Genomic DNA, 27867 nt, shown 5'->3' with positions numbered 1-27867 from the left:
CTTCGCTCGCGTTAATTTATACCCTTAGGGTTGGAATTTATCAAAATCCTTTCTTAGGGGATGCTTACGTCATAGTAGCTTTATGCATGCAAAGTTTCATCCTCTATTTTCTATTTTATCCTTGAGGGGTAGAATTAATCAAAATCCTTCCTTAGTGGATGCCTACGTCATAACATCTACCTCAGCCCGATCCGCCCAGTGGTTTGGGCTGTGCGTTGATAGATCACTACGTCAGTCACCTTTGAGTGATTATTTTTGATTTTTATTTGGTGACGAGGGTATAGAGTGTTTAATACAGGGATGCTGTTCTTGTTAATTGCTTGAAATGCTGGACCGACGGGACTTTCATTCGTAGATAGCTAATCTATACATATAAATAAAATTAGAGTGTCTGTTTGTAATATTGAAATAACCGTTTTTTACTGCATGCATATGAATATAAATACGGTACATAAACTAAAATAACAAATATTTAAATTTTTTCTGTCTGTCTGTTTGTTCCGGCTAACCTCTGAAATGATTGGACCGATTTTGACGGGACTTTTATTGGCCGGTAGCTGATGTAACAAGGAATAACTTAAGCTACTTTTATTTTAGAAAAATAAAGTTAAATTCCACGCGGACGAAGTCACGGGTATACAGTTAGTACATACATATATGTTCATGTTATTTCTTATCGTTGCGTGTAAATATAACAGTTGTATGTATAACAAATGTTTGTTCACGGTTTTGAGGTTAACGTGACAAACAGTCATACCTCGTGACATGTTCTTAGCTTATGATTAGTGGTCATAGACAAATGTTTTCTATATAGGTATATTTACAACAAAAAAAAACATTAAATACATATATATAATCTTCTTATATATAAAATTCTCGTGTTACAATGTTATTTACCACACTCCTCCGAAACGGCTCGACAAATTTTTATGAAATTTTATAAGCATATTCAGTAGGTCTGAGAATCGGATACTATCTATTTTTCATACCATTTAGTGATAAGGGTTGTCCACCCCTAACATTGTTTTTTTATTTTTTTACAATGTGGCATTAAAAATACATACAACCCTAAATTTTCACCCTTCTATCATCAACCCCTATTTTTTAATAGCGATTTTAATTTATATAGTAAAACAACGTTTGCGACATACTCGTATATATTTACATACATAATTGTCTAGTACCCATAATATGAGCTCTGCTTAGCTTAAGACTAGATGACCACCAGCTCATGCAAAGGCGAATAGTCTAATCAGTGTTCGTAACCTGAACAGACCAGTCCCCACAAGCAGCACCCGTTCACGAGTATGACGGTATTGCAACCTGCCCGATAACAAAATCTGCTGTCTCATTCTAATTGCGCATCTGAACATTCACTGTTGATTTGTATAGGTTATATATATATTATATTTAATTGTATGTGTATGTATGTTAATATATGTATGACTATATTTTTATATTGACGACCTCGGTGGTCTAGGGGTTTAGCACACCGCTTTACGTCCGATGCTCGCGGGTTCGATTCCTCGCACGGCACAAACAGTTGTATTAATGAGTATGATTATTTGTATCAGTCTGGGTGTTTTCTATGTATAATATGTATATATTTACGAAAAAAAATATCTATGTACTTGTATCAGTTATCTAGTACCCGTAACACAAGCTTTGACTAGATGGCGCTGTGTGAAGTGTATTATTATATTTATAAATATTGAGTATATGTGTTTATTTATTTAATATTATGTATTATATATATACTTGTGGGGACTGGTCTGTTCAGGTTGTGAACACTATTAAATTTTTTGTTCTTTGCGATAGCATATGCTGGTGGTCACTCTATTCTCCCAAATTTGAATTTTAAAAACTATATTTATTATAAACATGTTCCACTATTATTTGAAAAAAATACGAGCTGAGTTTCTTGTCAGTTCTTCTCATCTCGATATCATTCCGAACTGACGGTAGATTTGACATATCATAAGAGTCTGTAATAGACCTACATGAATAAAGATATTTTGAATTTGAATTTGAATTTGAATATAATTATGGACTAGTTTATAATGTTTTTTTTAAACATTGTTATTTTAAATGATATACCTACATTTTTTTTTAATTTTGTATGCACTGCCCACATAGATCTCTCTTTGCCCAATGGTTGACTGCGAGAAAATACCTCATGGTGTTAAGTCCGCCAAAATAATAAATAAAAAAAAAATACAGACAGCCAAGTTTCAAGGCGTGGATACCTTGAAACTTGGCTGCCTGTATTTTTTTTTAATTTATTATATATATTTTATCTAATATGTATCTTAATATATATATAGATATATTTTATCGTTATAAGTCATGTTTGGTATTTCTGTTTGTCGCAATTATTTGTGTTTTATGCTGAACACGTAGAGTTGTCGAATTTGAATTGTTACTGTCCATTGTTGACTAATATACACTGGTATTTGTGTATTAGATTATTATCTGCCTCCTAACAATTGAATTACAATATTTCAATAACGGGTATATATATATAGGTACGTCACGACTTTGACATACAAACGGATATATCTAAATATATATAACTCAAAGGTGACTGACATAGTGATCTATCAACGAACAGCCCAAACCACTGGACGGATCGGGCTAAAATTTGGCATGCAGGTAGATGTTATGACGTAGGCATCCGCTAAGAAAGGATTTTGATTAATTCTACCCCCAAGGGAATAAAATAGGGGTTGAAAGTTTGTATGAAACTTTGTCAATTTTAAACCGATCGGGCTGAGACTTTGCATGCATAAAGCTACTATGATGTAGGCATCCCCTAAGAAAGGATTTTGACAAATTCCACCCCTAAGGGGTAAATTAACGCGAGCGAAGCCGCCGGCAAAAGCTAGTAATCTATATGTGTGCGAAATTTCATACTCCACCGCCCGCAGAATTTTCATAAAAGTGTTTTTCCTTCACGTATTAATATACTAGCTTTAAAAATAACAATACTTCCTTACAAACTTTCATCTTTTCAACCCCTCACAACCCTTTTTTCGCATTAAAAAGGAGCCTACATCCTTTCTCAGGATCTAGACTACTAGTGTAACAAATTTCCTTTAAATCGGTTCAGTAATTTTGGCGTGAAAGCGAAACAGACAGACAGACAGAGCTACTTTCCTATTTATAATATTAGTAAGAATATATTTCGAATATTATGGGATGAATATAAAAGCATGTAAATTGCTGTAATTATATGCGGCATTATTCACATAGTCTATGACTGTGCGTGTGTGTGTGTGTGTGTGTGTGTGTGTGTGTGTGTGTGTGTGTGTGTGTGTGCAATGTGAATTCAAATGCACCTAGCCTCTATTTATAGAATGGTGTTTCCTTGACAAGCCTCCTTCACTTTACCTATACAAATAAATGAAATTGAAATGTCTGTCTGTTATTTCAAATTAACAGCTTTTCACTAAATGCCTATGAAAGCATATACGGTACTTACACCACAATTTTTTCTTCTGTCTGTCTATACTTGATGATATTTGAAACGACTGGACCGATTTTGACGGGGCTTTCACTCCCAGATAGCTAATGTTATAAGGAGTAACTTCCGCTACTATTATTTAATATTACTACATATTTTTAATTTAAAAAAAATACTCTAGTACGAAGTCGCGGCTATCAGCTAGTAATAAATAAATAATTTAAGATTTTTAATCTATTCTAACATGTTTGTATGAACGTATTAGTTTCTGGAACTACCTTTTTTTTCTTGGGTAAATCCGTCATGGAGACCCGCCCGCTCCAGGGGTAACGAGCGGGTACTGCCGGACTCCAACCAGCTAAAACCCCAAGAAGTACCCTCTACTGCTTATTGCCGGAGCTCCGGGTGTGCGTGAGCCTTCTTCCGCAGCTCCGACGGCTTCTGGAACTACCTTAACTAATTACTAACTCAGATTTGGAAAAACCGTTTTGCATTTGATAGCTCAATTGAGGAAAACTACTATAACATTACTCTTTCACCATTTGGATTTGTTTGTCTGAACGCATTAGTTTCTGGAACTACCAGTCAGATTTGGAAAAACCTTTTTGCATTTGATAACCCAATTGAGGAAATGCTATTAAACAATACGCTTTGATCGTTTGGCATTAGGAGACTTTTATTTTATAATATTTATTTATTTTTAATAATAAAAAAGGTTAAATACCACACGGACGAAGTAGCAGGCTATTTTATGTAAGTGTAAAAATATTAAGTAATATAATTGTAAGAAGATTGTCTTTTATGTAAACTTACAATGATTATTTAAAATAGCAACACACAAATTTCTTGCTCGTTCTTCTTGTGATGAGACAGCTTCCCGAATGAGTGGTAGATTAAACAAAATGTGACTATTCAGAAGTGCTTAAATTAAGTTTATTTGAATAAAGGACTTTCTATTCTATTCTTCTTTTATACGTACGAATATCGTTCGTTATATAATTGTACGAAGATTGTCTTTTATGTAAACTTACAATGATTATTTAAAATAGCAACACACAAATTTCTTGCTCGTTCTTCTTGTGATGAGAAAACTTCCCGAATGAGTGGTAGATTTAAAAAAAAATGTGACTATTCAGAAGTGCTTAAATTAAGTTTATTTGAATGAAAGATTTTTTATTCTATTCTTCTTTTATACGTACGAATATCGTTCGTTATATAATTGTAAGAAGATTGTCTTTTCTTGTTTCGTGCAATAGTCGGTCGTAACTTGTTGAATAACATATTTATGTGACATTATCGTGTGTGCACGAGATAGTCTGGTAGCTAAATATAGAAACAGCAATATGGGGAATACGTTGTAACGTAACTATATAAAAGGACTTACTATCTTATCTACACAATAACATCGACTATTTGACGAGGTAAGCCCCGGTATTAGGCTCGACACTGTTATAAAAATACTCAGGGACGTTCAAAACAAAATCTCGGGTGTATCTAGGTACATATAGACCGCGGTCTTCCGTAATCACAGCCGAGAAGGACTTTTAAAAAATATATATTTATTGATTATTATATAGGTATTAATAGGTCGACTTAACCAGTAACCCTGTATAATTTCACACCGTCAATAATTTTTTTTATGGATGATAATGGAATCATGTTAACGTGATATAAAATGAACATGAATTCAGGTCAGTTAGTCCATCGTGACAAATGGCAATTTATAACGATGGTTTCGTAGGGACACCGCGTGGAGGTCAGCCTGACATGGTACATTACCAGCTAGGGTTATTAGTACACAATAAAAACCACTTTCCTCCAAATCCGTCAATGATTTCCTCCCGGTTGAAATCTCGTCACCTGAAATATAATGACAATCTCCTTTGGAGATTCAAAAAAGTCCATCTAGTGGTTCTTTTAAGAAAAAGTTAAAATCATACTATTTGATAACTGCTATGTGATTAGTGTCATCATTGTATATATATATCTTTGTAGTATTTATTGTTTGATTCAGTATATATTTATGTTTATCATATATTTATTATAAATGTATTTTTTTGTTTAGGTATTCAAGTACATATATATATGTATATATATTAATATATATATATATATTAATATATATATATATATAAAAATTTATCTTTATGTATATTGTATTAGTATCTGTATTTTGGTAATTATATTTTTATGTTTAGTTTTAATTATTTATGACATTTTTATAAAAAATATTATTTGCACATTTTGACCCACTCAACACTTCCTATGTCACGCTGTATTGGGTTGACTGGAAGAGATCTCTTTTAGAGATAAGTCCTCCTTTGTTAACATTAGTTGTAATTAATATACTTACAAATGTATTTAAGTGCAATAAAGAATATTTAATGTTTTTACCGTGCGAGGATCGAACCCGCGACCATTGGTAAACCGCTAGATCACCGAGGCCTTCAAACATATATAGACAGGTTATATAACACTAATGGTGTGTCAATTAGGCAAAAACTAATATACTCTCGCATTATATATTTAAACAGTTCTAGGTAAACCAATATACTTATACATTGGTTTAAATCGAGACATTATTTTTGTTAATTTGCATAATGTTCAGGTAATTATATTTGCTGACAATATGAGATGACGTACACCAATTATATTAATCTATATATATTACTAGCTTTTGCCCGCGGCGTCGCTCGCGTTAATTTAATCCCTTAGGGGTGGAATTTATCAAAATCCTTTCTTAGGGGATGCCTACGTCATAGTAACTTTATGCATGCATAGTCTCAGCCCGATCGGTTTAAAATTGACAAAGTTTCATACAAACTTTCAACCCCTAGTTATAGTTATTATTCCCTTGGGGGTAGAATTTATTAAAATCCTTTCTTAGCGGATGCCTACGTCATAACATCCACCTGTATGCCAAATTTCAGCCCGATCCGTCCAGTGGTTTAGGCTGTGCGTTGATAGATCACTACGTCAGTCACCTTTGAGTTATATATATTTAGAAGATTTATTGCATACATAATACCTACATTATCTTACAATTTTTGTCTGTCTGTTTGTTCGGGCTAATCTTTGAAATGGCTGAACCGATTTTGACGGGACCTTTATTGACAGGTATCTGATGTAATAAGGAGTAACTTAGGCTACTTTTATTTTAGTAAAAATCTTGTTTTTTTTAGAAAAATAAAGTTATATTCCACTCGGACGAAGTCGCGGGTACAGCTAGTTAATAATATAATATAGAGACAATGTGAACAAAGGGGTTAAGTACCCCTTTGTTCGTATTGTCTTTTTTTTGTCTGTCTCTGTCTTTGTTCCTCATAAAAACATAAAAAAAGAATATTTTATATATATAGATATCACGGTTAACATATATATATATATATATATATATATATACAATTCTCTCGCACGTCGAGAGGAAGTAGTTCATTGGATAATTGGTCGAATGTCCGGGCAGCCCGTCTCAGCGGCCGTCAGGGAATAGCGAGTGACCAGGGTTGCCAGCCTTAGTAATATTTACCTTGTGGCAACATCGCCTGTACGACATTTCAGTTTGTTTAAGCGAAGACATCTGTCAGAAATTAACAGACAGTTTTTTCGAAGTCAAACTTCGAAAAAACTGTCTGTTAATTTCTGTTTAATTTTAAGAGGCCTATTACAAAATGATGCCGCTCAACTTTAGGTTTAATCGCATGGATTTACGCACACACACAGCAATACACGCACACAGACGCAAATAACCGTGTAGCGCAATCGGTGTGGATTTAGTATGAACCATTTTGATCCTTGTAATATTTTAATTAATAATGTGATATGTTTCTACTTAACTGAGTAACATAAACTACTTATTGGATTTTTTAAAATAACGTGATTTATCTTAATTGTCAAAGTGCTAATAATGACCATATTTTTTTATTATATTATTCCTAGAGGGTTGATGTCAGGATGCTGGCCGATTGTACAACTAAAAGCCAAAACCTTAAGTAATATGAGTAACAAATAGTTGGGATAAGGACAAGAAGATGAAATTACTATAACATAAATTTACTAATTCTTCTTACATATTAATTCAGTTTATTTATTAATAGATACAATATAATTTATTATAAGAGTCGGATACATTATTGCCATATTCACTTGTTCTAAATATTATACTTAGCAAATAATTATTTTATTTATATATAATAGTTATGTTTTCAAGGCTTTGTTTTGATTTAAAGGTCCCATCCTTATATGTATATTAGGTGTATCCGCGACTTCGTCAGCGTGGTATAATGAAATTGACCAAATAAAGGAAATATATTTAGATTATAACCTAAAAAAGTTTCATTGTTTCACTTAAACAATGACGATACTTTTATACAACCTTTCATCTCCGCTTTTAATCCCTTACAATATTTTTTCGCACTATAAAGTAGTCTATGACCTTTCTCAGGGTATACTATCTGTGTATATGTATATCTATCTATATAGACCACCTGTGTATATATATGGTAGTGAATTTACAGGGTACAGGGGGATAACACCCGAGTTTTCAGGAATGGCAACGCATGAGGGAAACAATATGCTGATATGAACATGTCAGGTACTGCTCATGTATATAGGCGACGATTACCCTTTCCATCAGGAGAGCCGTCAGCTTGTTTGCCATTCTAAGTTGTAAAAAAAAAGCTTCAACTGCTATCATTGCTGTTCCTGCATCATTGACGTCGCCGCATGATATTGGCTGATATTGCAGCTTCTCGTTCTTGGTTGGCCAATTATTGATTCTTGATAAATAATTACTTGTTAATATCAAACCTATTTATAAATTATTACAAGACGCCTCATTGATTATATGTAATGAAATCACCATGAGCTATAGAGATTTTGGATAGAACCTTAAAAGACCTTAGAAACACCTCTGCTCTCATTGGCGGGATTACTTTTATACTTTTGCTGGAGATTTCTGAAAGACTCTCTGTGTCATTACCATCGTCTCCCTTATGTACTTTAATTGAAAGTTTAAAACTACTGACAAATTTGAGAGCTCATTTTTATGGAAGCACAGATAGTGATTTCCCACACTAACTGCTCAAACTTGAGGAAGGAATTTCTCAAAAGCATGATCCAATCATGAAATTTAAGCCCGCCGAACATGTGCAATGGCATCCCATTGGATATGTTGCTTACTAAAGAATTGAAAGACAATTTAATTGTAGACCATTATAACCGGTACGTTAGCTGGGCAACCAGCTTATATACCAAGAATACCGATGATTCCAACTGATCTGCCAATACCATTTTAACGGCTTCAATTTCCGGTTAAAATATCATCTACACATGTAATAGATCTATGTATGTTTTGATCTTAAAAAACTACGCAGATTTTGATTCGTTGTTATTTAATAGACAGAATAGATAGACTCAAGAGGAAGGTTTATATATAACGACCTAATACTGTACACGGATCTTTAAACGCGCGATAACCTATGTATCCCATATTCACACGGGCGAAGCCGCGAGCTAAAAGCTAGTCACTAAATAAAAACATTTATAATGTTGTTGACTTTTCACCCAAACACGCATAATTATTTGACATAACTGTACAGTAATGAAAGTCCAACGAGTATAATAACAGAATGGCTGCAATTTAGAAATATCTGTATTGTGTAAAATAAAATAAAGTATCTCTAAACATTAAGGAATATAATTTATATATAATTTGGTAATTTATTTACAATCCACATTGCATACTAGATGATATAACACAAGACAAATGTACGTAAAAATAATAATGGTATTTTTATAAACAATAACCCTATTTTAATTTAAAAAAAAACTACAAAATAAACATAAAGTAAAATTGGTTTACATTTTCTTACATTTTTCTCTCAGATAAGCGTTATTTTTAAAAATACTAAAACGTTCTCTTTTTTAATTTTAACAATTAATTGCCATTAGTGTGACGAAATACCATGCTCTTGTGCTTTTCATAGTGCAGCAGGGTAGGTAGGTTTTATTTGTATCATAACTGTACTTTTGTTTTGGCATGCTAAAATAAATATTATATATATATATATATTTAACAACAACTTTAAATTAATATTCGTAGAAATAAGTATGTATTAGCAAAATTAATTAAATATTACTTAAATTATCAAAATTGTTTAGTCGCACTATACTAATGTTCACTGACAAATGTTTACGAATGTCTTATCGTAGCGGTGTCGTAAAAAATAGCATAGGTCCTACCTCGACGAGCGCTAGCGCAGCACTGAGATTTTGCTTTTGGCGCAACGAAATTTATACAACTTTAAATTATTATTATTGTTTATTTTTTTCTTAGAAACTTATATTTTTTTTTTATATTTCTAATTTACAAGTATATTAACTTTATTATTATGTTTTTTTATGCAAAAATTTCGTTGTATTTATGAGAAAATTAGAAATGATTATGGCAAAGTTTTGTTGAAATTTCAGGTTTCATTATGATCAATTTTTTAGATATTTAAGTTGAAAATGAAAAAAAGGACGATGCTGTCACAATTTATGAAGTAATTATCAAGTTTTAGTACAGATATCATATCAATTTATGTTTGTTTATTAATGAACGACGACCCCAAACTTCTGTCTCTTAGCGTTTTTGAATAAACTATTTTAGAAATTAGGAAGACTAACAAAGAGAAAATTAACATTTCAAAGATGTAGTTTTTAAGATTAGATATCTATCTATATAATTCAGGAATAATAATGTATATCCGACTCTTAATTTCTTAGAACCAGAACCCCAAAGACCCTGCTTTTAGGCCAAAAAATGTGAAAGGCCTCTTAATTCAAAATATCTTACAGACTGTTATGATATGTCAAATCTACCGTCAGTTCGGAATGATTTCGAGATGAGAAGAACTGGCTAAATAAAAAAGTACAGATTGATTTTTAAATTCAAATTTGGAAGAATATAGTGACTACTAGTATTTGAATTTAGAAATGAATCTGTATTATTTTAAACATGTACAACATTTATTTGAAAAGAATACGAGCTGAGTTTCTTGTCAGTTCTTCTCATCTCGAAATCATTTAATTAGTAATAATGTAAAATTAACAAAATAAAAAAAAAACAACAGCAAAAAATTAAAAAAATACGCATCAAAATAATAATCATAAAAACAGTCCAAGTACGGTACTACTTTTAAGTTAGGATAAGTTTATGTAAATATATTTTTTTTTCGTAACTATTTTTCAGTAGGTGACTAGCCGTTTTTATGAAAATATAACCTAATCGTTATGTACATGAACGGATGCTGCTTGTAGGGACTATTCTGCTGTGATCATGACTAATTTTGTATAAATTTATTTTTATTTTAATATTTATATTATTATTAACTGACAATATTTTTCTTTCTTTCTTTCCAAGAATGCTTTCTGAACAATTAGGAATGAGTGGTAGATTAACAATAATATGACCAACTAAAAGTGCTTATGTTTAGTTTATTTGAATCGAGTCGAGTTCTATTTCTATTTATCGTATACAAAATTGTACTAGGACGATGTTGCAACCCTGTAACTAATTACAATTTACAAACAAACCAGGGTATCCTACTCCAACATTAAAAATCATGTTTTCACACACACACACACACACACACACACACATACGTACGGAGGCATAATGGCCATTTTTATTACCTGCGATTTTGTGCATTTGCTCATGATTGATCTGCATAGAAAAGTCTGTTTTCAAATAAAACGTTCCTTACTTTCAAAGACTTAAACACCATACCAACTAGGGTTCATGATTTCTCGAGCTTTTCAATTTCTCGGGTCTCGAGAATTCTCGAGGTCAATTTCTCGGGTCTTCTCGGGTTGTCGAGAAATTTACATTTACGTACGTTTTCTCATATTATTTGGTTCCAATAACGTCAAAAAATTCAGTGGTTTTCCTCTCAAATAAAAGTATAAAATTAAACTTTTATTGAGTATATTTAAAATAATTAATATTATGAATATTTTTTTTTTAAATAGAGAAATAATATTAGGTCCTTACATATGAAATTGGCGTTTTGTCGTACTGGCCACTTTGATCTCAAATATCTCCTCTTTGGTTAGGAATTCCATTTCCAAATTTATACAGCTATTCACTTTGGGTCACTCACAGCATACAAAATGAAAAACTTAAAATATCGCGTTATTTACGAGTACGAGTTCCGCTGTGGCACCAGTGCTACACGGTGCTAAACGGTTCGAAGTATTAATTATGTGTATGGCAGTGGTCTCGCAAAAGAAAACACGTGCATTTTTAGTTCCAACGTTTTCGTTCTGGAAATTTCGACCTGCAAAGCAACTCTGTGGGCGGCCGGAATCCAAGGTTGATAATGAAGAATTAAAGACTATTGTGGAAGCGGATCCATCGCAAACCCGTCCGAGTTAGCTGCAGGCTGCGGTATTAGTGACAAAACTGTTTTAATCCTTTAGCAAATTTGCAAGTGTGAAGAAGTATACATACTTCTTAGCGAGCTGTTACTTAGCAACAAACATTATAAATAGTGTCTTTTAAGCTTTTTAATATATTTCTTATAAATAACAAAACATTCCACTGCGCTCAATCCTGATTTACTTAATATGGTAGCAGAGCGATAAACAGTAACGATTTTATGAGGCGCCCTTGACTAGACAGGCAAAGTCGGAACTTGTATTAATAATATCGCCTTCTGAATTCCTATAAAATTTCGGTTACAAAAATTGAGCCCTTAACAAAAGAGAACTACGACACATGGGTAATTCAAGCTGAAGCTATCCTTGTAAGACATAAATTATGGAAATATATTGATATATCTATTAATAATTCATTTGATGAAGATGAATCAGAATTGTTAGAAAACGTTATACAAACAAGAACTTTACGAGACAGATCAAATATAAATCTTCCTAAGCGTTATAATGATTTCATTATGGCCGCAGTTGAAGATATTGAAAACAAACCCAAAGAACCTGTAACATTTAAAGAAGCAATTCAGTCATCAGATAGGGAAAAATGGCAAGAAGCTATGTTGAGTGAAATAATGTCACTTGAACAGAATGAAACCTGGGATTTGGTGGATCTACCTAAAGATCGAAAAGCCTTACCCTACAAATGGGTTTACAAAATAAAAATGAACCCTGATGGTTCTGTCGAAAGGTACAAAGCCAGAATGGTGATCAAAGGTTATTCCCAGAAACCTGGTCTAGATTATGGCAAAACATTTAGTCCAGTAGTTCGTCTGAGCACAGTCAGAACACTTTTAGCCATAGCTGCCCAAGAAAATCTGAAACTATATCAGTTTGATGTGTCTACTGCCTTTTTAAACGGTACAGTAAGTGAAGAGCTATATATGAAACAGCCAGAAGGCTACCAAGAACCATCTTGGTAGCCTTCTGGCTGTTTCATATATCTCTCTTCGTACCAACGAAGAGAGACTGTAAACTAAAGCGCAGCCTCTATGGTTTAAAACAAGCGCCTTGGTGCTGGAATACATGCATTGGAAAGTTTTTAGAAGAAAGCGGATTCAAACAGAGCGAAGCAGATTCATGCTTGTACATCCGAGTTAGAGAAAATTCCAAAATATTCCTTGGTCTTTATGTTGATGATGGACTGGTAGTATACGATGAAGCTACAGCAGGAACGGAATATATAAATGAATTAAAAGCGCGATTTAAAATCACAACAAAGCCTGCATCATATTTCCTAGGGATGGAAATTAATGTACAGAAAGATAATACTATAACACTATGTCAAAATGCGTATTTAAAGAAAATTTTAGAGAGATTTGGAATGGCTAATTGTAAATCTGCACCAACGCCGATTATTAAAGAAAATTTAGTTAAAGACAAAGACAGTGTTATGCCAAATTTTCCATATAGACAGGCTGTGGGTGCATTATCATATCTTTCAGTAGGCACACGGCCTGACATATCATATGCAGTAGGTGTCGCGTCCAGAAACCTTGAAACACCTACTAATAATGATGTAATGTTGGTAAAGCGCATTTTACGTTATTTGAAAGGTACACAAGAAAAAGGACTCAGATTTGAGTCACTATCGTCACCTAAACGTTTAATCTGTTACAGTGATGCAGATCATGCAGGAGATCAGACTACTGGTAGATCGACATCTGGAATGGTTTGCTTACTTTCTGGAGCTGCTATTAGTTGGAGAAGCCAAAAACAACCAACGGTATCTATTTCCTCAACTGAAGCGGAGATTATAGCAGCAAGTGAATCAACACAAGAGATTTTATGGTTAAAGAGTCTGCTCAATAGTCTGATTACAACTGAAAAAACGTTGTTGTATCTAGATAATGAATCAGCTGTGAAACTTGCACATAACCCAAAATACGAATATCACAAGCGCACTAAACACATTAAACTAAAACATTTCTTTGTAAGAGAATGTGTTAGCAATGGAGATTTCGATGTGAAGCAAGTTTCATCAGAAGAACAGCTAGCCAATATGTTAACGAAACCCTTGTTCGGTCCCAGGCTAGAAAAGCTAAGTTCCAAAATAGGATTAAAGAATTTAACTTTAAATTCTTAAAACTTCCGAGGATGTGAAGAAGTATACATACTTCTTAGCGAGCTGTTACTTAGCAACAAACATTATAAATACTATCATTATTCTATGTATAAAAATTATCTCAATAAAAAATAGTGTCTTTTAAGCTTTTTAATATATTTCTTATAAATAACAAAACATTCCACTGCGCTCAATCCTGATTTACTTAACAGGAAGGTGAAAAACCTGAAAAATTAGTTCCTTCATGAATTCAATGGAGTAAATCGACAAACGCGCGTAGCCTGCTGCGTTACATTAATCAACCGGCATAATAATAAAGGGATTTTAAATCAAATCACTTCCTGTGATGGAAAGTGGATCTTATACGATAATCGGAAACGCTCATTGCAATGGCTAAACCCTGGCGAACCAACCAAATCCTGCCCCAAGCGAAAATTGGCTCAAAAAATGTTACTTGTGAACGTTTGGTGGACTATTTCCGGTGTTGAACACTTCAGCTTTCTTAAATCTGGCCAGACGATTACGGCAAATGTGTATTGTCAGCAATTGAGAAACCATGATGGAAAAGCTAGCTGCTAAACAACCGAGGCTGGTCAATCGCCAAGAACGCTTGACCACATACTGCACAACAGACAGTTACCAAATTAGAAGAGCTTCAATTGGAAAAATTACCATTTTTTTCGAAATTTGGATAACTTCTTGCAAGGGAAAAAATTAAACTCCGATGGGGCAGTCCAAAGTGCAAAAACAAAAGGCAAAAGTGCATAAATAGAAATGGTACATACTTTGATTAAATAAATATATTATATTTTGAAAATAAATACTTCAGGTTATTCCCTTAAAAAACGCCAATTTAAATTTTTAGGACCTAATTATTCAGATTTATGTTTATAATGACAGCACCATTTTTGGCTGCTTATTTAGAAAAAAAAAAAACGTAAACAAAAATAGTTTCTACAAAATAAAAAAATAACATGAAAGAAAACAATAACGTTAATATCTTAAATTATTGCGCCGCCACGCAAGAAAACAAAGGGCAATTTAATTTCTATATAGGTACATGATTTCTCGAGTTCTCGACTTTTCTCGAGCTTGATTTCCCGGGAACAAAACCCATGAATTTCCCGGGAATTCTCGGTTCGAGAATTCCCGGGAATGAACCCTAATACCAACCCTTTGGCCACAACTCTCTTGGACTCCAAGGATTACGATGCAGGCTGAAAAGGTAACGTCTGGCTCCAATTTAACACAACTGATGTATATAAAAGGAGTTCCTAAGAATATCCTTCAATTCTTGTCGTCAGGGACAAGATATCGTGTCAAAGTGGTTAATGTCTTTGTCCTATAATGACACAGAGCTGATTCTAACTAATCTGTAGTCGATGATTCTATACAAAAGCACACGCCCACAAACTTCCCTCTGTATACGCGCACACACACACACACACACACACACACACACACACACACACACATACACACACACACACACACACACACACACACACACACACACACACACACACACACACAAAACACGCACAAACGCACGCTCATATACCTACCCAGCCTACACGCAAACTTTACCTTTATTTTAGTTATTATTATTCTTTGTAAAGTACCGATATAATATTGGTTAATTTTGTACCTCGTTGAACTGGAGCCTGTTTTAAGTTAATGTTTTTGTAATTAAGGATTTCTGATTCCTGCAACACAAGCCCTGAGCTTAGTGCAGGGATTGCTGTTAATTGTCTTGTCTACAACCATTGATGTAATGTGTACAAATAAATAAATAAATAAATTGAAGGAGGGTCTAGGTAGCGAACTCTGAAAAGGGCGAGCACAATAGATCTATGTAGGTCGCAGTGCTACAGGTCCACGCACCTGACAATGGCAGCCCTAACAACCAAATGAAAAAAAAATATAAAAGGAGCGACCACATGACTGGATGAGGTAACTCAAAGCAACAGATAACGAAAGGTATAAAATCTAATAAAAGGTAATTGGCTGATTGCCGATAGATAACGAAAATGGAAAAAAATAAATATCTTTCATTCCAAATTTTATGTATATGACAAATTTGATGATATTTCATTCATTCATAATTTAAGAGCTGTGCTCTTGTCGGTGGAGCTCCCGCCACCTTCCACGATCTTCCATCAGTCCTTTTAGCTGTTGATACGACACGACTCCAACTTTTTCTTTGACTTGCTTGATATAGCTGTGTCTTGGTATTCCCCTTCCTCTCTTTCCATCTATTTTTCCTTCAATAATGTTGTTAATTAGTTCGTCGTGTCGTATCAAGTGCCCCAACATTTTTCCCCGCCTATTCTCAATAATATCTATGATCTGTCTCTTTTCTTTAATCCTCTCAAGCACTTCTTCATTCCTGATGATATTTAGTGATGCTATTAAGCTGTGAATTAAATAAATAACTCGATGGAATGGGATTGTTAGTAATGTGGACAAATAACACTATTACTAGAAATGTACCATGTCAGGTTGATGTCCACGCGGTTCCCTCTGAAAACCATCGTGATAAATTCCTGGTGAGTTTGCCACGATGGGATAGCTAAAGACATGCCCTGATCTCATGCTCATCTTATCATCCTCGACTGGTGCTCCGCCAGCGTAAACCGTCAGTGCAGGTAGGTGTACCATTCCATTAATGTCTGTTAAAAAAAACTCGTTCTCCCAAGTTGCTTTTCAATCATATTGACAGTCATCTTGTATTTAATTACCTACCAGAATCATCAAGTTACGCATTAGGAACAAATAGATTTAGCGCTAAAAATACCTGTGAATCATAGATGATATGTGCCGTGTATTTCAAAATACATTCGTAATGGACGTCTCAGTTTCCTTATTACCAGCGGCGTGTTATGTATTTATTGAAGCCGTTATAAAAATAAATAATTTCATTTCATTTTATTGATGTGTAACACATTTGACGGCCTCGATGGTTAGCCCGATGATGTCGGGTTCGATTCCTCGCCCGGCACATTTGTATTCATGAGTATGATTGTTTGTATCGGTATACCATGTTGATAATTACAAAAAAAAATGTATTTGTGTCAGTTATCTAGTACCTATAACATAAGCTTTAGCTAGCTTAACATGAGTCTAGATGGCGTTATGTGAATTGTCCTGAGATTATTATTATTCTAACGGGTGCTGCTTGTAGAGACTGGTCTGCTCTTATAACTATGTCCGATTTATTTTGTTACTCAAATAACTCTTGATTTCTTTATAGCAACTTTGCTATTTGATAGTTTGTATTAATACAAAATGCTTAAGAATGTAATACTAACCTACTAATACTAATAATAATTCTAACAAACCACAATGGAACCCGAAAGGAAGATATTTGTAATATCTTCCTTTCGGGTTCCATTGTGGTCCATAAAAAAAACCTTATTGCGTCTTACAAATATCTCATTAAGTTTTTAATTTTCAAGTAATTTTGTTTATCACGCGTATAAAGACGCAGACGTCGTGTAAATGATAACAATTTTATATTTGCGTGATACCCTTTGCCATTTTGTTCCAATAATACGGGGATTCGTATATTTAGATGTAGATACACTCGTCTATTTATGTAATGTTTGTACTGTGGAATGATTTAAACAGCAATAAACATTAAGCGGAAAATTACTATTAATATATTACATAGTAACAAATAAAACAGATCTTGTTTTAACGCGCCTAGCTCTGGAACTGCCAGATGGATTTGAGAAAATCATTTCATTTCATTCATGTAGGACATCTTAGCCGCTTATGAACGTAAAAATTTTTACATTATAATTTTAATGTTTTCCTTACCGTCCAGTTCAGTATATAGATCCAATTGAGAAGAACAGGCAAGAAACTCAATTTAATTTTTTTTTTTAAAGCTAGTTTATTTACAATATATACTTATATAGGTGTCTATGTCTAACATTTTATATTTCATAGACTAATTTTTAAGAAAGATATTTATAGACATCTATAACATCACGCTACGTCCTTTAGGAGCCGACCAAAAAGAATGAAGCGCAAAGATTCAAATGAAAAAGGAAGTCAGTTCTTTTTATATATATATATATATTTACTAAAACTTTATAAATAGGGGTTGATGATAGAAGGATGAAAATTTAGGATTGTATGTATTTTTGTATGTTGTATCATAAAAAAATAGAAACTAAAAATTTAGTCTAAATAATAAAAAAAAAATTTAGGAGTGGACTACCCCTAACATTTAGGGGGATGAAAAATAGATGTTGGCCGATTCTCAGACCTACTCAATACGCTCACATAATTTCATGAGAATCGCTCAAGCCGTTTCGGAGGAGTATGGGAACGAAAACTGTGACACGAGAATTTTATATATAAGTATAAGATATAAAAATAAGTTTCCACACAAAATATTTGTAGTCTCACACATGTTAATTGTAGTGGAATTAAATAAAATAATATAAATCCATTAAGTAGTGTAATGGACTTCCACAAAATAACACCCAATTCAATTAAATATATAAAAATAAGTATTGTATAGTTTTTGCGACTAAAGCTGTATAGAGGTTATTCTGTAGATTTTATATGCAAATAAAAATAAAAGTAATGTGTTTGTTCGCAGGTGACGATATGGATTCTAGTTATATATTTGACGCTACATTTGCCGTCCATAGAAATGAGGGTAGACGACTTAGAGCAGCCAGTACACAGACAGGTAAATAATTTTATTACTATACTAGCGATCATTGTAGTAGCTGTGACGCTCAGAAATAAGCTCAAAGTCACTCAGAGGGCAATGGAGAGGGTGCTCGGAGTTTCTCTGTGTGATCGTATCAGAAAAGAGATCTGCAGAAGAACCAAAGTGACGTAAGTGAGTGAATTGCGAAATTGAAGTGGCAATCGGTATGCCACATAGCTCGTAGGACAAGATGGCCGTTGGAGCAGTATAGTTCTTGAGTGGCCACTGCTGACCGGAAGACGCAGCGTGGGAAGGCCTCCGATAAGGTGGACCGACGAACTAGTCAAGATCTAGAAAGTGTAGGATGCGAGCAGCGCAGTATCGACCGTCGTGGAGACTTTTGGTGGAGGCCTTTGTTCAACAGTAGACGTCTTCGGGGCTGAAATGATGATGATAATTATGATTAGTTATCATTGCTTAAGTTAACACATATACAAACAAACAAAATATATAATAAAAATAATAAAATTTCTGAATGGTTACGTTTAACGATGTTGTTTCTAAATCTTCTTTACCTATGTTTTGTAAAGAAGATTTAGAACCATACGTATACAACTACATGTATTATTTATCTGTACATAGTATAAATTGAAGTCACTTTGATCTTTTAAACTACGCAACGGATTGTAATGCAGTTTTTAGCTAAAGATAGTGTGATTCAAAAGGAAGGTTTATATATATTCGACGATCTCGGTGGTCTAGCGGTCTAGCACACTGCTTTACGACCGATGGTCGCGGATTCGATTCCTCGTACAGCACAAACATTTGTATTCATGGGTATGATTGTTTGTAACGGCCTGGGTGTTTTCTATGTATAATATGTATGTATTTACAAAAAAATATATATCTATGTATATGTATCAGTTATCTAGTGCCCATAACGCAAGCTTTAGGTAGCTTAATTTAGGTCTAGATGGCGCTGTGTGAATTGTCCTGAGATTATTATTATTATTATTATATGTTATACATGTACACCCGTGCAAAGCCGTATGTAGGTATTTACATAAAAAAATATCTACGTATTTATATCAGTTGTCTAGTAACATCAGCTTTGTTTAGGCTATGACTAGATGGCGGTGTGTGTGATAAATTTCAATTTAAATTAAAAGGGACCGAAACCAGTACAGCATCAGCCACCAGCTTCAACGCAGAAGCCGAAGACAGTGAGCCAGGCTCACTTGAAGAGAGGGAAGTGCTTCCACATGTCCCGCTCCCAGTGCCCACCAGAACGCGGCACGTGCGCCAGGGTCGGAGACGCGTCTGTCTTCTGCTGCGACCTGGACAGCATCAGCCTGAAAGATGCCTTAGCAAACACAAGTTAGTATCTTTTTTTCTTGGAATTAATAATAATAATAATAATAATCTGATCTGTGCAAAGCTGATCTTTAATATCGGTCTGCGCACCGCACTTTGCTCAATAATTTTTTTCAAACTTATAAATTAAAAAATCATTTCTTCATGTAGGACATTTTAGCCGCTTATGAACGTAATTTTTTTTATATTATAATTTTTTCCCTACCGTCCAGTTCAGTATATAGGATCCAATTGAGAAGAACTGGCAAGAAACTCAACTTATATTATTTTCTTAATAAGTCATTTTATTTACAATGTGTATTTATATAGGTGTCTATGTCTAACGTTAAATGAAAATCCCGTGCATGAACAATTTTTTTTTTTTTTTTTTTTTTTTTTTTTTTTTTTTTTTTTTTTTTTTTTCTTCGACTAGCAACACCAACGACAGTTGTCATTTTCAGCTGGCCGTAATAAATAAATAATTTTTAATAGTCTATCACACGAATATTATATTTTCAACATCGTTATTAGTCATATAATAGTGCAATAAGTGTCGATTATTGTTTGTGTACAATTTGGTAGTATATTATTTGCAAAAATCGACATCAAAATAGTGTACCGGCCATCTGTCAAACTTCTTTCGTTGGTAAACAACTAATTTTAAAACTGTTTTTTATTACTATTTGTTGGACTTATTCAAAGAATTTCATAATATATACAAGTTTTATAGAAATATTCACATAAAGTTAAATTGATATTAATAATTGTGAAGTTCAGTTGTTGCGTACGTCGAAGGAAAAAATATACCCACAAAATATATTGTAAGTAATTTTATGTTTTATATTAATATAATTTGAAGGAAAGGAGCACAATCTAATTCCATTTACTTAATCTTGTAAAATATAGGTTGTATAAATATATCTAACAGAAATTATTCAAAATTTTAACACATAAAATAAGTAAGGTTCAGTTGCTGTTCTCGTTGTGATACTTTGTTTCTTTTAGAAATAACTCACTTCACTCTCCCTAGTAACTATTCATATATTCAATAATGTCACTATCTACCCGTTCCACAACTGCACGGCAGACAGAGATGAAGCTTAAAGTGGCCCTACAAGAACTTCAGGCATCCAAAGATCTCAGTGACAAGTTGATCAGGGAGAGAGAAGAGAGTGAAGATGAAATTTTAAAAATTATAAATAAAAATACCCAATTAAAATCAGAATTGTCAGAACTTCATAATAGTCATCAGGAAATTATTGAGCAGCGGGATCAGCTTCAAGAACTAATAAGTAGCTTTCATCAATGTAGTGACACTCATGAGCAAGCCTTGAGGCGTATCACTGAATTGGAACTTGAGTTAAAGCAGGCATATTCTAAAATCAATGATCTAGACACAAGATTGGAATCTCAACAAAATAATGAGATTAGTAATTTATATGAGGAACTTATTAGTGTTGACTGTGTGCCTCCTTCTACTACAGTTCCATGCACCCATCCTGTTGTAATTGACCTTACTAGTGATACATCACCTAAATTAGGCAACTATAACAGTAACATTTGTATGTTGAGTAATAATAAATTAAAAAAATATTTAAAACTAAAAAAGTTTATAATTAAGAATCGGAATATATTAAATAAGCGTTGCAAAAAGGGACAGTTATTGAAAAAAAAACACTTTAAATAATTTAAAATTGCATGATTACATTAATATATGTAATAATAAGTTAGTGGAAAGCCAAAAGTTATATGACATTGATACAGACTACCTAACTTCAAAAATCAATAGTTTAGAATCTTCGCTTCATGATTTAAATACAAAGTATATTATCTCTCAGAAACAAATCCAGGAGCATATTTTAGCAATGGATGATCTGATTGATGTCAGTAAATACAATGCTGACCGTTTTGAGTTGTTGACTAAGCATTGTACATGTAATCACACAAATATATCAAATAATAATTCAGTTGTAACTGTGCTGGAAAATGAAGTTCAGGGTGTTTGTGCCAGTGACTGTAACCCTAAGAGTAGCACAATGGTGTTCTCTGACAGAATAGGCTGTAACTTTGGGTCTATTTTGAAGTATCATCTTAAGGGTGATTTATTAAACTACTGTATGCCAGAAGCATCATTTACACAAATAATAAATAAAATGAAGTCTACGAAAATGAACAATATGACCACAATTGTGTTATTTTTTGGTAATAGTATTCAATTAAATAGGCAGGATGTAATTAAAGGAATTGAATATTTATTACAATTAAATGTGTATAAGATTGTATTGTGCGCTTTTCCTTACACAAAAGGACATCTTCATAAAAAAATTAACAGTAAGGTACATTACCTGAACAACTTATTACATACATTGACATGTCGTCATAGTGACATTTTTACATTTTTTGATACTAATAGTTTTATTAGTGATTTTTATTTGACAAAAGATACAATGTATCTCTCTAAATTATCTAAAAATAAAATAGCCACTTTAGTGGCTTATAATATTGATTACATGAACAGTTTACATGGTAAACTTAAACATAAAAATACTGACATAACAAATAATTCTATTAATATTTGTGACATAAATACTATGACTGCAGATTTAAACTGCTCACAAAGACAAAGGGAAAGCAATCAGAATTAATAATTGTTCATCAGAACATACAAAGTTTTCCCGGCAGCGAGTTAATTATACAATTATTTTTAGAAAAGTATAATATTGATATTGTCTGTTTCACAGAACATTGGCTTAAAGAGAGCAATATGATGTTCAATTTAAATAATTATAACGTTGTCAGCTGCTTCAATAGAAAGTCAGTTAACAGAGGCGGGTCTATGATAATTGCAAGAAATAATATTAAAGTAAAGGAACGTGCTGACATTGTTAGACTCTCTATTGAGTGTTGTATAGAATTATCTTGTATAGAACTAGAAAATTATATCCTTATATGTGTGTACAGGCCTCCTAATAGTGATTACAATGTATTTGAAGGGGTGATGGAGGATATATTAAAAAAAATATTTAATAGTATTAAAAAAATTATTGTATGTGGAGATTTTAACGTTGATATTCTTTGTAACACACCCACATGTACAAAAATTATTAGTTTATTTCAATCATTTGATTTAAATCATGTCTTTCATGAACCCACTCGTGTAACTGCCACGTCTGCTACTTGTCTTGACAATGTTTTTTGTAACTGTGAGTATACAGAAAAATTCATAATAAATAAACTTCCTTCAGATCACTGTGGTCAAGTTGTTAAGTTTAACAGTCAGATCAATAAAGTCAACAATAATAAAAAATCAAAAAGACAAATAAATGTTTACAATATTAACAAATACAAAAGCGCGATTAAAAATAAATTGGATTTGCTGTTACAATCTAGTAATAATCCTGATTATCTTTACACCAAGCTAATTACTATTTTATCAGGAGAATATGAACAATTTTTCAAGAAAAAAGAAGTTTATGTTAAATCTAAATTCACGGAATGGGCAACAGTAGGTATACTTAAAAGTAGAAATATTTTGTTTGATTTATACGATCAAAAAAAATATCGATTTGATGACAAATTCACCACTTATGTGAAAAATTATTCAAAAATTTTTAAAAAAGTTTGTATTACGGCTAAATCTAATTATATTAATAAACAAATTAACCAGTCTTCTGACAAAATTAAAACCATCTGGGGCATTATAAATAAAGAAACCGGAAGATCTAAATTAGCCTATAATCAATTTGCATTAAATTATGATAATAAATTAATAACAGCAACAAAAGATGTAGTTAATGTTTTTGAAGATTTTTTTGCTAACATTCCGATTAACATTACATCTTCTCTGGACTCATCTCCATCTCGAGCAAAAATATTACTAGAGTCTAATATCGGTTGTTGTGCTTTAAGATTTAAATTTTCACATGTTAGCCCCGTTCATATCATAAAAATATTCAAACATCTAAATCTAAAAAATACAGAAGACCTTTGGGGCATGTCTGTAAAAGTAGTTAGTTCTTTCATAGATATTGTTGCTCCATATCTAGCTACTATTTTTAATAAATGTATTGATAATGGCACTTTTCCACAATTAATGAAATTTAGCAAATTAATCCCACTATTTAAATCAGGTGATAAATTTGAGCCAGGGAACTATAGACCTATATCTATTTTGCCAGTTCTAAGTAAGGTGTTTGAAAAGATAATGTTAAATCAAATGTTACAACACTTCAGGGATAACCGACTGCTTCACAGTCAACAATATGGTTTCACCGCCGGCAAGTCTACCACTGACGCAGGTGTAGCGCTGATAACACATATTTTCCAATCATGGGAGAAGTCACAGGATGCACTCGGAGTTTTTTGTGACCTATCAAAGGCATTTGATTGCGTGGATCATAAAACACTTTTGTACAAGCTCGAACATTATGGTATAAAAGATAATGATCTAAAATTAATGAGAACTTATTTAGAGGATAGGGTCCAAACTGTAGATATTGACGGTATAAAATCTAAGGGAGCTAATATTGGGATGGGCGTTCCACAAGGGTCAATCTTAGGCCCCTTTCTCTTTTTAATTTACATAAATGACCTTCCCTTTATGGTAGAGAAAATTGCAGATATAGTGCTGTTTGCGGATGATACTTCGTTAGTGTTTAAAATTGGACGTCAAACTAATCAATTAGACGATGTAAATTGTGCTATGTCTGCTATATTAAATTGGTTTACATGTAATAACCTATTATTAAATTCCAGCAAAACAAAGTGTATAAAATTTACACTTCATAATGTAAGATCAATAAATACACAGTTATTGCTTAATGATGAAATAGTAAATTTTGTTAATGATACAGTTCTTTTAGGTATAACAGTGGACTCGAAATTACAATGGGGGCCCCATATTTCAAAATTGGCCAATAGACTCAGTTCAGCTGCATATGCAATTAGAAGAATTAGGCAATTAACAGACGTGGCGACGGCTAAACTTGTATACTTTAGTTATTTCCATAGCATTATGTCATATGGTATACTACTGTGGGGTAAAGCAGCCGATATAAATACTATATTTATTTTACAAAAGAGAGCCATACGTTCTATTTATGGTATGGGTTCAAGAGAGTCATTACGTCAGTGTTTTAAAGATTCAAATATCCTCACCGTTACTTCACAATACATTTATGAGAATATCATGTATACACGGAAGAATTTAGAGAGTTTTAGAAAACTTAAAGACTGTACAAATAGAAACTTACGCAATAAAAATAAGCTAATTTTACCTAAATGCCGCCTGCACAAAGTCAGTAATTCATTCTATGGTAATTGCGTAAGATTTTATAATAAACTGCCAGAATCTGCACTAAATCTGACAGAGAGGCAATTCAAATCTTATATTAAACAATTTTTGTGTAAGAAAGCCTATTACAGGATAGACGAATTCATAGACGACAACATAAAAAGTAAATAACTAGTTTATTAGCATACAACGTTATAATTTAATTTTCTCATTGCTTTCTTGATTTAATTGATTGATTTTAGAAATATGAAAGCGTAGCGGTTTTTGTATTGATTGCCGCATGCATTCTTATGTAAAATGTGAATACTATAACTATCAGATAGCAATTGTAAGTAGCTTTGACGTAGTCTAGTGTTTTGAGTAGTCATGCTCACTAAAATGTCCAGACTTGTGGCGGCGTGGTGGGCCGGGTCATTGGGCTCCCTAAAATATGGTCGAGCGCAGTGATGGCTGGCTCATCCGTCATACTCGTGAACGGGTGCTGCTTGTGGGGACTGGTCTGCTCTAATCACTATGACTGATTTCCTCTTATTAATTGTTTAACCAGTTGGTTATATATTCAATATTTTTTCTATTTGAGTATTTAATAGAATTAGTGCTAATTGGTGGTTTGTATTCACACACTTAAACTTAAAAATGTAAAGTAATAATAAAATTATTTAAAAGAGCAACACGCAAGTTTCTTGCTCGTTCTTCTTGTGATGAGACAGCTTTCCGAACGAGCGGTAGATTAAAAAATGTAATGACTATTCAAAAGTGCTTCAATGTAAGTTTATTTGAATAAATGATTTTCTATTCTATTCTATTCTATTATTGCCATGCACGCTCGTCATTCAAGTAATCGTTTAGTGAGTAATAGGCTTTGCTCAGTAAATATGATTTAACACATATTTTGAATTTGGTATCTTATTGTAAATTTTTATACCCATTCCCATAAAAGATCTATTGCCTTTTTCTAAACGATACTTAGGAATAGCAAGTTTGTCTTTAAATCTAGTATTAATATTATGATTATTGCTGTTTTTTTTAAATAAGTGAAGTTTTTGGTAATGTATTTGAGTATATAAATTGAGAAGCAACGGTGGGAATATTTGCCTCTTTGAATTTCTCTCTTAATGAGTCACGACTCTTCATACAGTAGATCGCTCGATGGCACTTTTTTGTAATAGGAATATATTCTTAATATCTGTCGTTTTTCCCCATAATAATATTCCATAAGAGAGTAAACTATGAAAATAACTAAAATAGACTAATCTAGCAGTATCAGTATCAGCGTACTGTCTAACCTTACGTTAATAATACCTATAACAATGAATAGAAATATATAAATATATATACATACAAAAATATTATATAACTCGTTAATATAATGTGTACACACATATGAATGAATGAAACTATATTGCTCCTCTCACAGAAAATACAATTACATACACAATTATGTAATTATAAAATGATAAAAAAACAATAATAAATAAGACAAAGAGGTAACAACGGGCGGCCTTATTGTTAAAAAGCGATCTCTTCCAGGTAACCTTAGGATAGAGCGAAGTGATTAGATTTGCATCTGGTAGAGGTGTAATAATGGTAACAATATTGGAAGAAATGTTATAAATATACATATAACATAATACAATTCTGAGGAATTGTTCGGATTAATACCAGCTGCTGAGTTTCATCACCGTACCACCCGCCAGAAACTGAAATACCATCCTGATCATCTGGATGAATGGCGGTCTACCACAGTGCGGTTTTCTAGAAACTTTTTGCCTCGCACAACCACATTGTGGAATCACCTTCCAGCAATGGTATTTCCGAACCGATACGATATTAAAACCTTAAAAAAAAGAGCTTATTTCTTTTTAAAAGGCCGACAACGTACTTGCAATTCCCCTGGTGTTGCGGGTGCTCATGGGCGGCGGTAATCACTTACCATCAGCAGAGCCGCAAGCTCGTTTGTCCCCTGTGTTATAAAAAAATATACAATACAATACAATAATATAATATACTTACATATACATACATATACATATATGAACATATATACAATCATGAATACATACGACACATATATTTGCGAGCAACTACTATACTATTAATACAGTAATGTACATATATGGCTATTCAGCAACATAATTGCTAGAAACACACGTTGTGTAACATGCTGCAGGTATTGTGCATTCGTAATGCATTCCTGAGCGGCGCACGCGCAGCCCACACTAGGGCTACCACCTCTTCATTTTAAATCCGAGACAAATTATCTTTTAATTCGAAATTCTGCTATGCTGTTTATGTCTGGAATTAACAAAGTTATGAGAAGATGTTCACCTTGTACTCTATCTAACAAAATATAAAACTATTAAGAAAAATATTGCCCACGTCAAAAATTAGAGGAGAATTTCATTAACCGACATAAAAAAAAAAAATTCCATGTACATTTTTATCGCGATTTTGTGCCGAGAACCTGGAGATATTCATGTTCAATCAACACTCAATTATAGGACATACCCGATTTTGTGAGACAGGTGGTAACTCTAGTTCATAAGCGA

General features: G+C 33.0%; 1 protein-coding gene across 1 annotated transcript in view; it reads left to right on the top strand.

Moving 5' to 3' along the window:
- The window catches only part of LOC131846877 (protein halfway-like), a 71074-nt gene that overhangs the window by 18508 nt on the left and 24699 nt on the right, over positions 1-27867 (top strand). The window contains 2 exon segments of the mRNA XM_059196300.1: positions 18616-18708; positions 19842-20049. Of these exon segments, the coding sequence (XP_059052283.1) occupies positions 18616-18708; positions 19842-20049 (301 nt within the window).

Source organism: Achroia grisella, unplaced genomic scaffold, assembly GCF_030625045.1.
Source record: "Achroia grisella isolate CSIRO2021 unplaced genomic scaffold, CSIRO_AGI_Agris_v1 utg512, whole genome shotgun sequence".
Classification (NCBI taxonomy): domain Eukaryota; kingdom Metazoa; phylum Arthropoda; class Insecta; order Lepidoptera; family Pyralidae; genus Achroia; species Achroia grisella.
The sequence above is the reverse complement of the archived record's forward strand: the minus strand, read 5'-3'. Positions and strand labels throughout refer to the sequence as shown.